This window comes from Cucurbita pepo, chromosome 8, assembly GCF_057944985.1.
Source record: "Cucurbita pepo subsp. pepo isolate OVF chromosome 8, ASM5794498v1, whole genome shotgun sequence".
In the NCBI taxonomy this organism is placed as follows: domain Eukaryota; kingdom Viridiplantae; phylum Streptophyta; class Magnoliopsida; order Cucurbitales; family Cucurbitaceae; genus Cucurbita; species Cucurbita pepo.
This window is the reverse complement of record NC_141805.1, coordinates 759,261-771,751: the sequence shown is the minus strand read 5'-3', so window position 1 is coordinate 771,751 and position 12,491 is coordinate 759,261. Positions and strand designations below refer to the sequence as shown.

Below are 12,491 nucleotides of genomic sequence, written 5' to 3'. Positions count from 1 at the left end.
ATTTTTTATTTTTTAATAAGTAAAGAGAATCCATTCATGATTGCAAGATTTTGTGATGGAAGTGGAGAAAATGACAAAAAGCCAGTTCTTTATACCTACGAGTCAAATCGAGATTCAGTATCGGATGGTTTCGATATGATCGTGTTATTAACTCTTCGACTCTAAGAGTGAAGACTATCTCTACAGACTAACATAAGTTCTACCGATACGTCTTGTCCTCATTCACCGACATCTTAGGAAAATTCTCAGAATGTCACCTAATATAGAATTGAGTCGAGCAAAATATTCTTCACCATAAAGTTTTTATGACTGTGCCACCGAAAAATAAGGTACAACTTGTTGGTATAAATAACTTCTTAATATTGTTAGTGCACGATCACATGTTTAAATTGTCGTGTTTTGAGTATTGTGATGCTCTCAAGGGTGTCGAGACGGTTTGCTCAAACTACTCGAAATCTACAAAATAACAAAATATGATCGAGGAAGCACATGTTTAAATCATAAGAAGGCTTCATTTTGTATGCTATTTGTTGCTGTCGTTTCTGCAGTTATAGTTATACTGGAGCCGTCGCCGTCGCTTGAGCGAGTGAGTTTGAGGTGAATTTTCTAGCTTAACGAAGAGTTTGCTGTCATCGTCGGTTGCTACACTGGCAGTCCACGGCGGAAGAGAGCTTTCGTTTCTGAGTTCGAGTAAAATGGTTCGAGCTAGGAAATTGATGCTCACCATTTACGGAGCTCGAGTCTAGCTTTCAAACACTTGGAGACCATTCACAAGGATGCGGGGAGGGGTTTGAGGTCTATAGGGTCCGAGAAACTAGGATTTTCATCGAAGGGTTGAAGGAAGTTGAGCAAACGTAAAGGATGAATCACAAGCAGGGCATTCAGGGAATAATGTTCGGGATTGAGATATTTTTGTAAAAATCATCCGACCGGAGCATGTGAACTCAAGGTGGGGGATCAATCTCGAACTTTCCATAAAGAGCGTGGCCTTACCGCAAATGGGTTATGGTCAAATTCAACGCAAATTTTATTAAAAACTGAATGGAGTTCAAGCCACGTTGGTGAAGAGAGGGCCCCGAGTAGAAGAAGATTTCACCAACAAACTCACTCACCTGCTCGATCAGTTTTTTTTATTCTCGATATATTATCTGAAATTTTAGATTAGTTAAATTGATGACGAGAATAATCGCACGTTCGATTTTGTTGTTGGATTTTTTTATTTTTTTTAATTATTTAAAAAAATCATATTTATTCACAATATACGTTACATAAAACTCAAATATCAAAGATTCATATGTCAGAGCCTATTACTAACATCTCTTATAAAGTTAAATATTCTTAATTTTCGTAACAATTTTTAGGATTGGATTAGACGGCGAACCTTACTTTTGGGTTAGTCGAGTTGACTAAATAAAAAAAAAAAAAAAAAAAAATCAAACTCCCGACTAAAACTATTTTCTTTTTAGTTTTTAAAAAATTCATCCTAATCTAAACCGAAAAAATTTTAATCCAACCCGACCCTTACCATTTGGATTAGTTAGTTAGCCAGGTTGCTCGAGACATCGAGTTATATGAATATCTCACTTGTGTTATTTACCCAAAAAAAAAAAAAAAAAAAAAAAAAAAAAAAAAGTCACGAACAAAGATGAAAATTCCATTATTCAAAGAAAATCACTACAATCAGTCCACGAGAACGAGAACGAGAGAACAAAGAAGCTAAAAAAGTGAAAATTCTACCGAGCATACTCGTACTAAGGATTGTTCATCCCATCAATCATCAGACCTACAACGAGAAATTTTAGAGCAGCCTCGGTTGTACGGATTAAGAGGTGGGGGAACACAGTTTTCACTTTTGGTGTAAGGTTGGCCTCCGCTGCTACCATCAAAAGCTATCATATCCTTCTTTAAAGCTCCAATGGAGATATATTTCTTCTGTTCTTCGAGAAACCTTCTACCTATCTCAGATTGCACTAACAGCTCCTCTTCGTTACCATGCTCGGCCATTGAGACATTGCAAGAACTCATCGACATAGCTCGAAGGAGACAAAGATGTTTGAGGAGGACGAGGAGAAGAAAGCAAGGTTGTATAGAGATCGGCTTGCTCGAGATTCCTTGTCTCGTGCTTTTATGACTTTGATGGGCTCTTTTTATCGTATTTCATTTGATTCTTTCTATTTAATTAGTAAGTATTAAATCTAAATTTAATTATATTTAAAGTAACAAAAGAAATAAAATTAGTATAATAAATAATAAACAATATTTAATTAATTATATTTAAAAAGTTTTTATTTTATTCTTTTCCTTTTGATGCCAAAATAAATTTATTAAATAATAATTAAAATGAACTTATCTATATTAGAATCCAACGTCTAAATCAATACCTTTATTTTTTTCACTTACTTATCTAAAATAGAAATAAATAATTAATTTATTTAATTACTAAAATTATAAAAAAAAAATTAAAATAAATCAAATTATGCCATAAAAATTATAACTTTAATCAAATCTCAATTTAATAAAACAAATATTCCTCGAATAAAATTTTTAAAAATTAGATTTGAGTCGACTAATCTATATTAGGCTCTTTGTATTAGTTTATGTTTATAGATGTCCAGAGGGCGGGGTCGGGAAACCTTCTTCGTCCTCATCTCGCCACCTATTTTATTCCTCATCTATGTGAAATTCTTCATTTATTTTTACCGGGATTAATTTGCGGGATCGGATTCCCACAGCTAATTTTTACAGTCTACTATTCTTTATTTTTTAAAATAGAATTTTTATTAAGATATTGTAAAAAAAAATCCTAATAAATCGATATATTTCGTAAGCGTATACATATATATACATATATATATACACACACATATATATAATATATATATATATATATATAAACTAATTGGGCTAAATAAACATCTAGGCCATTTTTCATTGTTTAGGCCCATATATTAATGCATTTAACATAACAATTGGGATGGATTCCACGTCATCAACGTAACCGGTCAACAGTCAACAACTATACCTAATATTAAGATCACTATGTAGGGTGCGACCCATTAATGTAACGTCGGGTCATAGATTCCACGTCATCAACTTAACTGGTCATCAACGTAACTGGTCAACAACTATACCTAATATTAAGATCACTATTGTAGGGTGCGGTCCATCAACTTAACGTCGGGTCATATACTATGTGATAGCTCAAGTCCACTGCTGATAGATATTGTCTGTTTTAGCTTGTTACATATCGCTGTCAGCCTCACATTTTAAATGTGATAGCTCAAGTCCACTGCTGATAGATATTGTCTGTTTTAGCTTGTTACATATCGCTGTCAGCCTCACATTTTAAATGTGTTTACTATGGAAAGGGTCTAGTCCTATTCAACCAGTGGTTTGCACCGTTCAGTGACTTGCTCTGATAGTATTTGTAACAGCCCAAGCCCACCGCTCCCGTTACGTATCGCCATCAATTTTACGGTTTTAAAATATGTCTACTAAGGAGAGGTTTCCATACCCTTATAAGAAATGTTTCGTTCTCTTCTCCAATCAATGTGGGATCTCATATTATCTACTTGTTTCCATGGTGACGCCATTCGAACTCACCACTCTCGTTATTCAAATAGGAGAGATATCACGACGTTCACCGGAACATTTACGCAGCTTTCATCTTCATGTTTTGCAAAATGGGTATATTTATACATCCGAGAGTTCTTTTCTAAAACGTCGTTTTAGAAGCTTTATGGATGAAATAGACATCAACACCAAATCTCGAGAATCAAACGCTACATTCAACTGAATTCAAACCTACTTTTAACCAAACCAACAATTAATTGTTGAGGAAATGATTGAGAAAATATTTTTCATTTATTTGACTACGTCTCTCAATTATTGAAGAATCCTTTATGATCGAAGAAAAATATTTTTTTATGTTTTTTCTTTATAGAAGACTTCATCCATAATTTCTTATATGATTAAATAATTATAATTCCTCAATTATTGAGTAATATTATAAAAAAGATTTTGTTATCGAGATCTGTTCGTTGTTATAACATAACTATTTATTTTTACTTTCTCGATGGTCCAATCCTTAGCGCAAACATGATTACCTTATGGTGTTAAAAAGAACTATTAGAACTTTTGTTACTTTAATCCATCACGAAATGGTCATATCGAGACTAATTGAAGATCGTTTAAGGCTACTACGTCAGATTAATTGCTGAAAACCGAAAGAACTGTACAATGAGTATAGTCATCGACCAAATACACGTAAAGTAAGGGTAAAATGGGAATTCTATCCTTTCAATTATTTATGTTTTGTAGGGTTAGAGACGAAAAAAAGGGTTATTTGTCTTAATCCAAAAGCTATGTATCAAACCCAATCAAATTTTGTCACTCTTTTAAGAAACGTTCTAGCTCCATTCACGAACAACTCACAAAGTGACAACCAAGTAAATGACCAAGACACCCCTCTATTTATATAGAACTAAATGGTTTAACAAAAATTAATCTGGAACGTTCATATGATCAGATAACGTGACCAGCCCGAACTACCAAATTCAAGTCATAAATGTTGGGATAAATTAAATTTTTTACTATCCAATCAAACTATACCCTACTTTTACAGACAACTCAACTCAACCTAACCTTCTATTTTCGGGTTGCATGGGTCATCAACCTAACCATCCAAAAGTTCGAATTGGTCCAAAAGATTTTTTTAAACCAACCCGTGTACATCCATACATCAAACAAATTTTTTTATAATCTCATTTTTTCTAAATTTTTAAAGTTATCCCTTATAATAAAAAGAAAATCTTAATAATAATAATAATAATTAAAAAATAATAATAATATCCGACAAAAAAAAATGTTTATTTTATTCCACATGATTCACATGAACTTTTTATTTTATTAAAAAATATTAATTTTAAAATAAGTTTGAAAGATAAAAAGTATTAATATAATATAATATAATGTGTGACAAATTCAACTAGTTTTGGAAAATTAAAGGAGGGGACAAACATGTAAAATCCACACCCGACAATCATCACATGTCATCCAATAATACAACGTAATTCAAGATCAACCCTTGTCCTTAAATAAGTGTAAGAGGGAACATGTTTGGTAGTTCATCCATCTCAAACTTGTTAGTTTTCTAGATCCAATCATCATGTCTCTCTTCGGAAAGTTGGAAACTGATGTAGAAATCGAAGCTCCCGCTTCGAAGTTTCACGAAATCTTTCACCAAAGGCCTCACCATATCTCCAATGTGTCGGGCGACAAAATCCAAGGCTGCGAGATTCACGAAGGCGAATGGGGACAAGTTGGCTCCGTCGTTTACTGGAACTACGTTCACGGTTTGTTCTTGTTCTTGTTCTTGTTCTTGTTCTTTTTTTTAAGGATTCTTAACTCATTTCATTGATGTTTATTAAACTTGTAGATGGGAAGCCTTGCGTAGCGAAGGAGATAATCGAAGCGGTCGATGAGGAGAATAATATGATCTCGTTTAAAGTCATAGAAGGAGATCTTTTGGAAGAGTACAAAAGCTTTAAGTTAACGATCCATTGTCTTCCAAGGGATAAGGGAAGTGTGATTCATTGGACTTTGGAATATGAAAAGCTACACGATGAGGTTCCTGATTCACATAGCTTGCTTCAATTCTGTGTCGATGTCTCGAAAGACATTGAAGCTCATCTCATGGAGGATGACAAAGAACCAGTTGCTCAAGCTGAAGCTGCCACTGTTCCTCAGGCATGAACACGACGTTTCTCAGTTTCGGGTGTGCTATGAAGTATAAATTGGCTTGTTCTATCTATCTATCTATCTATGTTCGTAATTCTATGTTTGAATGATATCTGTTTGTTCGTGTTGTATGATTAAGACATGTTTGGAATAATGAGTGAGAGAGTTGTTGTGAAATACTATCGTGTTTGAGATGAAATGAGAATAAAGTTCATGTAAAAATGTCGATGTAAATTAAATATTTGAAAGTTTGCAAATAGTGTTCTAATCTACGTAACGATTCGATTTTCTAAACTTAAATCGTTAAAAAAAAAAAAACAATATTTAAATTAAGCTTGCTCGAGATCTTACTCTAAAACATTTTTAAATACAGTCAAAACAAGTAAGTTCTAAGACATCTGAAAACGAATACAGTTCACCGTTATCGAAAAAAACTGATAAATGTGGAAACAAAATAAAAAAAATGAGGTCATAGGCCAACGATACAATCAACAACCCTCCTCGTCGTTCTTTACGTGTAATGTAACTTAAATTAAGGATCCTAAAACCTTTAGAGCTAGGTCAACTAGCTCGCTACCTGCCCCGGAGGTAGGATCATCGAGTATCTTACCACTAGCAAATACTGTCCGATTTGGCTCGTTATGTATCAATCATTTATAAAGAGTTGTTGACAAAATAAATGCTATATTTTATTTATTTATTATTTATTATTTGTATTTTTTTACAATAAAATTTAACATAATTTCAAATATTATATTAAATACAATTATAAAAGTCAAATATATATTATATTTTTAAATGAAACCATCTTATTAGAAAATGGATGATCCGATCTGAATATTCAAATATTAAAAAGACAAAGATTATATATATATATATATAAACAATTAAATATTTTCGATTTATTATATTTAACTTAAATTTATTTGGATATAGAAAGACAAGTCTATTGCTAGCGGACATTGTTTATTTTCTGTCTGCGTGTTACGTATCGCTCCATGGTTTTCACACTCTTATATAATTCAGCTCCTTGGGGGTCAGCGTTCTCGCTCGCACATCGCATAATGTCTTGTTCTGATACCATTTGCAATAGCCCAAGCCTACCGCTAGCAGGTATTATCTGCTTTAGCCCGTTACGTATGGTCGTCAAGGTTTCGACACTCTTATAAGAAATGTTTCGTTCCCCTCTCCAACTAATATGGAATCTCATACGATCTCATCTGAAATTTTCAAATAAAATATTATTAAATGATGTCGTAATTAATTAAACAGCGGTAACATACGTACATAGAGTGAGAAAAATATTGAAGGTTCGATATTTATTAGCACGATGAAAGGAAATGAAGGATAATATTGTAGCAGAACCAAAACGAGCAAGGTCTACATCTTGCCTTCGATGTTCATGTTTTTTAGTTTCTCTAAAATTGAGAATATTTGAAAGCAAGAACGTACTCAAAGTTACGAGATTTTGTATGGCTGATTTTGACAATGACCCTATAATCGAGATTTTGGTGAACTGTGAGGTCCCACATTGATTCGAGAGTGGAACGAATCGAAGCATTCCTTACAAGGGTTTAGAAACCTCTCCCTAACATACGTGTTTTAGGGAGCATATTACGTATCACCGTCAGCCTCACAGTTTTAAAACGCATCTATTAGGGAGAGGTTTCCACACCCTTATAAGGTATGTTTTATTCCTATTTCCAACCGACCCGGGATCTCACACAATCTATGCTCCTACCTATTACCCGGACATACAAAAAATTATGGTTTCAATTTTTTTAGTTCATGGTTTCAATCTCTCCTTTCTCGATCTTCAAAAAAAAATTATGATGTCAGTCTCTTTACTCGATTATATCGTTTACGAACACCTGTTATATTATTGACCCGTTAGCCGACTCGGGCTCGAGCAATCTCCCCCTCCTAGTTTTATTTGAGATAAGCTTTGAACAAAAAGTTTTATTATAAAAATAAAAATAAAGAATGGCTTTTATTTTTATAATAGTTAAATGGATGCTTATGAAAAGAACAAACTTTATGAAATGTTTTATATTTTTTTATGTTATTTTAGTATAACAAATCGAATATGGGTATCGAACGGATTTCAAAGATCGAACATCACACTAGGATGTGGTAAGGTAATCGTTTAGCCACTATTCAATCAGGTGTTCGATTATAATTTCGATAAACTGCAAGAAATAATAGATACGATAGCTAAAAGAAAATACTACAATGCTATCGTAGACATTTTACCGCTTTTTTCGTAGGTCTCAACAGCTGACGTTATTAAAGCTACAAAAACGTTTATAACACTTATTAAAGCTATAATATGGTAATGCACGGCTACAGTATAGTATTTCTAGCTTTAATCTTATATTATAATAAAGTTATAACTTTAATTTTATGTCATATTAAAAAAAATATTTAATATTTAATTAGTCGAGCGAATAATCAGACATGAATATTAGAATCAAACATCTAAATCAATACCTTTATTAAAAAAACACCTTTATTCCAAAAAAAATTCTAATTTTAATAAAAAAAAAATGATTGAAATTCACAAAAAAAAAAAAAAAAAACATTATTATGCTCAAATTACAATTGAATTGATGAACATACAATTAGCTAGCTAGTTTTTTTTTTTTTTTTTTTTTTTAAACGTAAAGTATTGCATTCAATATTATAATATCATGTGAGAGTTAATCCGTGTCTTTATTTAAGCGTACGAGGAGACAGCTTGATCATTCATCGTATTATCTTTCTTGTCTCAAATTTTTAGCTTCTTTTTCCCAATCCGGCCATCATGAGTTTGTGTGGGAAATTAGAGGCCGATGTAAAAATCAAGGCCCCGGCTTCAAAGTTTCATGAAATGTTTCATCGAAAGCCTCACCAAATCTCCAAAGCTTGTGGAGACAAAATCCAAGGTTGTCAGCTCCAAGAAGGCGAATGGGGCAAAGTTGGCTCGATCATTTACTGGAACTATGTTCATTGTTTGTTCTTGTTCTTGTTCTTGTGTTTGTTTGTGTTTTTTTAAGGATGTTTTTGAGTTTTCCTAGGTTTCTTTAACTCGTTTTGTTGATGTTTTTTAAACTCGTAGGTGGGAAGGCTTCGGTAGCTAAGGAGGTAATTGAAGCGGTTGATGAGGAGAACAATAAGATATGTTTCAAAGTCATAGAAGGAGACCTTTTGAAGGATTATAAGAGCTTTAGAATTATACTTCAGTGTATTCCAAAGGATAAGGGAAGCGTGGTTCATTGGATTTTCGAGTATGAAAAGCGACACGAGAAGATTCCTGATTCACATAGCTTGCTTCATTTGTGTGTTGCTATCTCCAAAGACATCGAAGCTCATCTCCTGGGTAATGAAAAGCCATGTGGCGCGTAAGTCGGAGTACTTGAGAATAAGATATCCGGACACGTTTCTACGTTAATGTGTTTAAATAAGATCATCTGTTTGTGTGTGTCATATGATCGAGACATGTTTGGAATCATGTTTGAAATGGGAATAAAGTTTGTAAGAATATGTGTGTACTAAAAAATAATAAATGTACGTTATAATAAGGATTGTTGTCTTTCTCGGGCTTGACCTTCGTTTAGACTTTGATTTGGGCTTCTCGACACTCCATGTTAAAATATATATCTTTGACTAAGATGAAGCTGATCAAACCACGACTCTCCGTGTTATTTTATTAAAAAGAATAAAAAGTTAGAATTCTGATACCACTTGTCACAATCGTACTTTGATGATAGCATGACAACAACTATGAGGCACTTGTTATAACCCATCGAATAAATCAGTCGTGAGAATTCAAACTTTGCGGATTACATCAACGTATGTTTGAGCCTCGTGACACGTTTGAGAGAAATGTTTTAGAAAACGTGAGTGAGAAAATACGTTGAAAATAATTTGAAAGAAAACAGTGTTATAAGCTAAAAGCGATCAGGCAACAACGAGTTTGATAGTATAAAAATCCATTCAAATTACAATAATAATCGAGGAGCTAATTAATATCGATTCAATTTCTACCAATAATAGAATCACATTATTGATAATAGTCGATTATATTCTTACTTAATGGAACGATTATTAGAGACTAACACGATTGATAACGAAAATACTGTAAAATTTTGGGCAGTTTAAAAAAACAAACATCGAATTCAAAAGACAAAATCAAAGTATTATTACAAAAATGGGGACCACGGAACGGGATTCATAAATATGTAGACGATAACCCCTAACACAGGACTAACGCTTAAGAACAACCCTCCTCTATAACACTCTCCCACCTCAACCAATAGTCGTTTGTCACTTGAAAAAGAAAAGTAGTATCTGTCTTCCAGAAGTGTGTTTTGTGAATGTTTCATTCTACTTCGATTACTAGATTCGGTGTGCTTCTATAACAGCTCAAGTTCACTGCTATTGGATATTGTCTGCTTTGGCCCGTTACGTATCGTCGTCAGCCTCGTGGTTTTAAAACGTGTCTATTAGGGAGAGGTTTCCACGCTCTTATAAGTAATGTTCCGTTCCCTTCTCCAACTGATATGGGATCTCACAGCTTCGATCGATGGTCAAAACCAACGCTCTAAATTATTTTTTTGCACGTAATTCCTACTCACATAATCAAATAGGATGACACTAACAATAATTCATATTTGATCAAAGTGGTAGCCTAATGGGATCCATGGCTATGCAACCAAACCCTCTCTATAAATGAGACATGTTTAGCAATGCATTACTCCAAGAACCAAGCACACCATGGGCCTCTTTGGAAAGGTGGAGGCTGACGTAGAAATCACTTCTTCAGCTTCTAAGTTTCATGAAATATTTCACCAAAGGCCTCATCATATTTCCAATTTCTCTACAGACATACATGGCGTTGATCTACTCGAAGGCGAATGGGGCAAAGTCGGGTCTATCGTCGTCTGGAGATATTCACATGGTTTATCATTTTTTCGATGTTTACTTTCTTTACACTATTCAGTAGGACTGTTCATATGACTCGAGAATCCAACAAACTCAGACTACCTAACCTAAACGATAAAAGTTGGGTTGGGTTGAAATTTTTGAAAATCGAAAATTCGGGTCGGTTGTGGGTTGATATTTTTTTTGTTGGGTCAGCCTGACCAACCAACCAACCCAACCAGCTCGAAAATATGTTACAACTCATCATATGACCTGAGAATCCAACAAACTCAGACTACCCAAGATAGAAGTTGAGTTGGGTTGAAATTTTTGAAAATCGAAAATTCACCCAACCAATTCAAAAATATGTTACAACTCATCATATGACCCGAGAATCCAACAAACTCAGACTACCCAACCTAAACGATAAAAGTTGGGTTGGGTTGAAATTTTTTAAAATCGAAAATTCGGGTCTGTTCGTGGGTTGATATTTTTTTTTTGTTAGGTCAATCTAACCAACCAACCAACCAACCCAACCAGCTCGAAAATATGTTACAACTCATCATATGGCCCGAGAATCCAACAAACTCAGACTACCCAACCTAAACGATAAAAGTTGGGTTGGGTTGAAATCTTCGAAAATCGAAAATTCAAGTCGGTTCGTGGGTTGATATTTTTTTTTTTTTGTTAGGTCAGCCTGACCAACCAACCAACCCAACCAACTCGAAAATATGTTACAACTCATCATATGACCCGAGAATCCAACAAACTCAGACTACCCAACCTAAACGATAAAAGTTGGGTTGAGTTGAAATTTTCGAAAATCGAAAATTTAGGTCGGTTCGTGGGTTGCTACTTTTTTTGTTAGGTCAACCTGACCAACTAACCCAACTAACTCGAAAATATGTTACAACCCAACCCTACATTACACTACTTTTAAGATTATTATGATATTAAGAATATTTGACGTTTGTAACTGATGTTAATGATACGATCCAATTCGACCCAACTCGAAAATAGAAGGTTGAGTTGAATTGGGTTGTAAATTGTATATGGGTTGCTCGGGTTACCAACCCCACCAACTCGAAATTTAGAGTTAGTTGACGAGATTTCTTCAACCCAGCTCGTGTACAGAACAGTAACACGAGTTTAATTTGTAGATGGGAAGGTTGTGGCAAGCAAAGAGATAATTGAAGCGGTTGATGAAGAGAACAATTCTATCACTCTCACAGCCATTGAAGGATGCCTTCTGCATCAATATAAGAGCTTCAAGTTTAAGCTTCAATGTGTCCCAAAGGAGAAGGGAAGCGTTGTTCATTGGACTTTAGAATATGAAAAATTGCACCATGGGATTCCAGACTCCCATGGCTTGCTTCAATTATGTGTTGCTTTGTCCAAAGACATTGATGCTTACCTTATGGAAGACAATGAAGTGGCATGACCACGACCACAGCGTTTCTCCACGCTACGATGTTACATAAATAAATCAGGTTTTACTATGTTGTCGATTATAGCTATGTTTTGCTTCGATGTTTGGTTGTGTTTTATGGTAATGATATTGTCGTTTTATTTATAAATATTTTGATATAAGGATAAGATTTGAACCGAAACTCAAAAGCTACTTCACAACTTCACAATGTTCTTTCTTGGGTTTGTCATGTACTTGCTAGCCACTGTACGTACAGCTTCCCTATGTTATTTCTCAGGTTTGTCATGTACATGATACCTACTTCTTTCTCGGGTTTGTCATGTACTTGCTACCCACTATACAGCTTCCAAATGTTCTTTCTCGAGTTTGTCATGTACTTGCTAACAATTCTTCCGATAATTATCATTTGGCATCTGGGCTT

The 12,491-nt window shown here is 34.2% G+C and overlaps 3 protein-coding genes across 3 annotated transcripts; all 3 read left to right on the top strand.

The window, feature by feature from the left end:
- The first annotated feature begins 5,108 nt into the window (after positions 1 to 5,108).
- LOC147791353 (MLP-like protein 43) lies at positions 5,109 to 5,996 on the top strand. Its single transcript, XM_087126201.1, has 2 exons — positions 5,109 to 5,354; positions 5,438 to 5,996. The coding sequence occupies exons 1-2, from the start codon at positions 5,168 to 5,170 to the stop codon at positions 5,752 to 5,754; spliced, it is 504 nt and encodes a 167-aa protein (XP_086982327.1). The 5' UTR covers positions 5,109 to 5,167; the 3' UTR covers positions 5,755 to 5,996.
- Positions 5,997 to 8,481: 2,485 nt separating this feature from the next.
- On the top strand, positions 8,482 to 9,312 carry LOC111799705 (MLP-like protein 31). Its single transcript, XM_023683153.2, has 2 exons — positions 8,482 to 8,729; positions 8,837 to 9,312. The coding sequence occupies exons 1-2, from the start codon at positions 8,543 to 8,545 to the stop codon at positions 9,121 to 9,123; spliced, it is 474 nt and encodes a 157-aa protein (XP_023538921.2). The 5' UTR covers positions 8,482 to 8,542; the 3' UTR covers positions 9,124 to 9,312.
- A 1,170-nt stretch (positions 9,313 to 10,482) lies between these two features.
- Positions 10,483 to 12,237, top strand: LOC111799704 (MLP-like protein 43). The gene is made up of 2 exons (XM_023683152.2): positions 10,483 to 10,678; positions 11,802 to 12,237. Exons 1-2 carry the CDS (start codon positions 10,495 to 10,497, stop codon positions 12,080 to 12,082), a joined length of 465 nt encoding a protein of 154 aa, XP_023538920.2. The 5' UTR covers positions 10,483 to 10,494; the 3' UTR covers positions 12,083 to 12,237.
- The last annotated feature ends 254 nt before the right edge of the window (positions 12,238 to 12,491 follow it).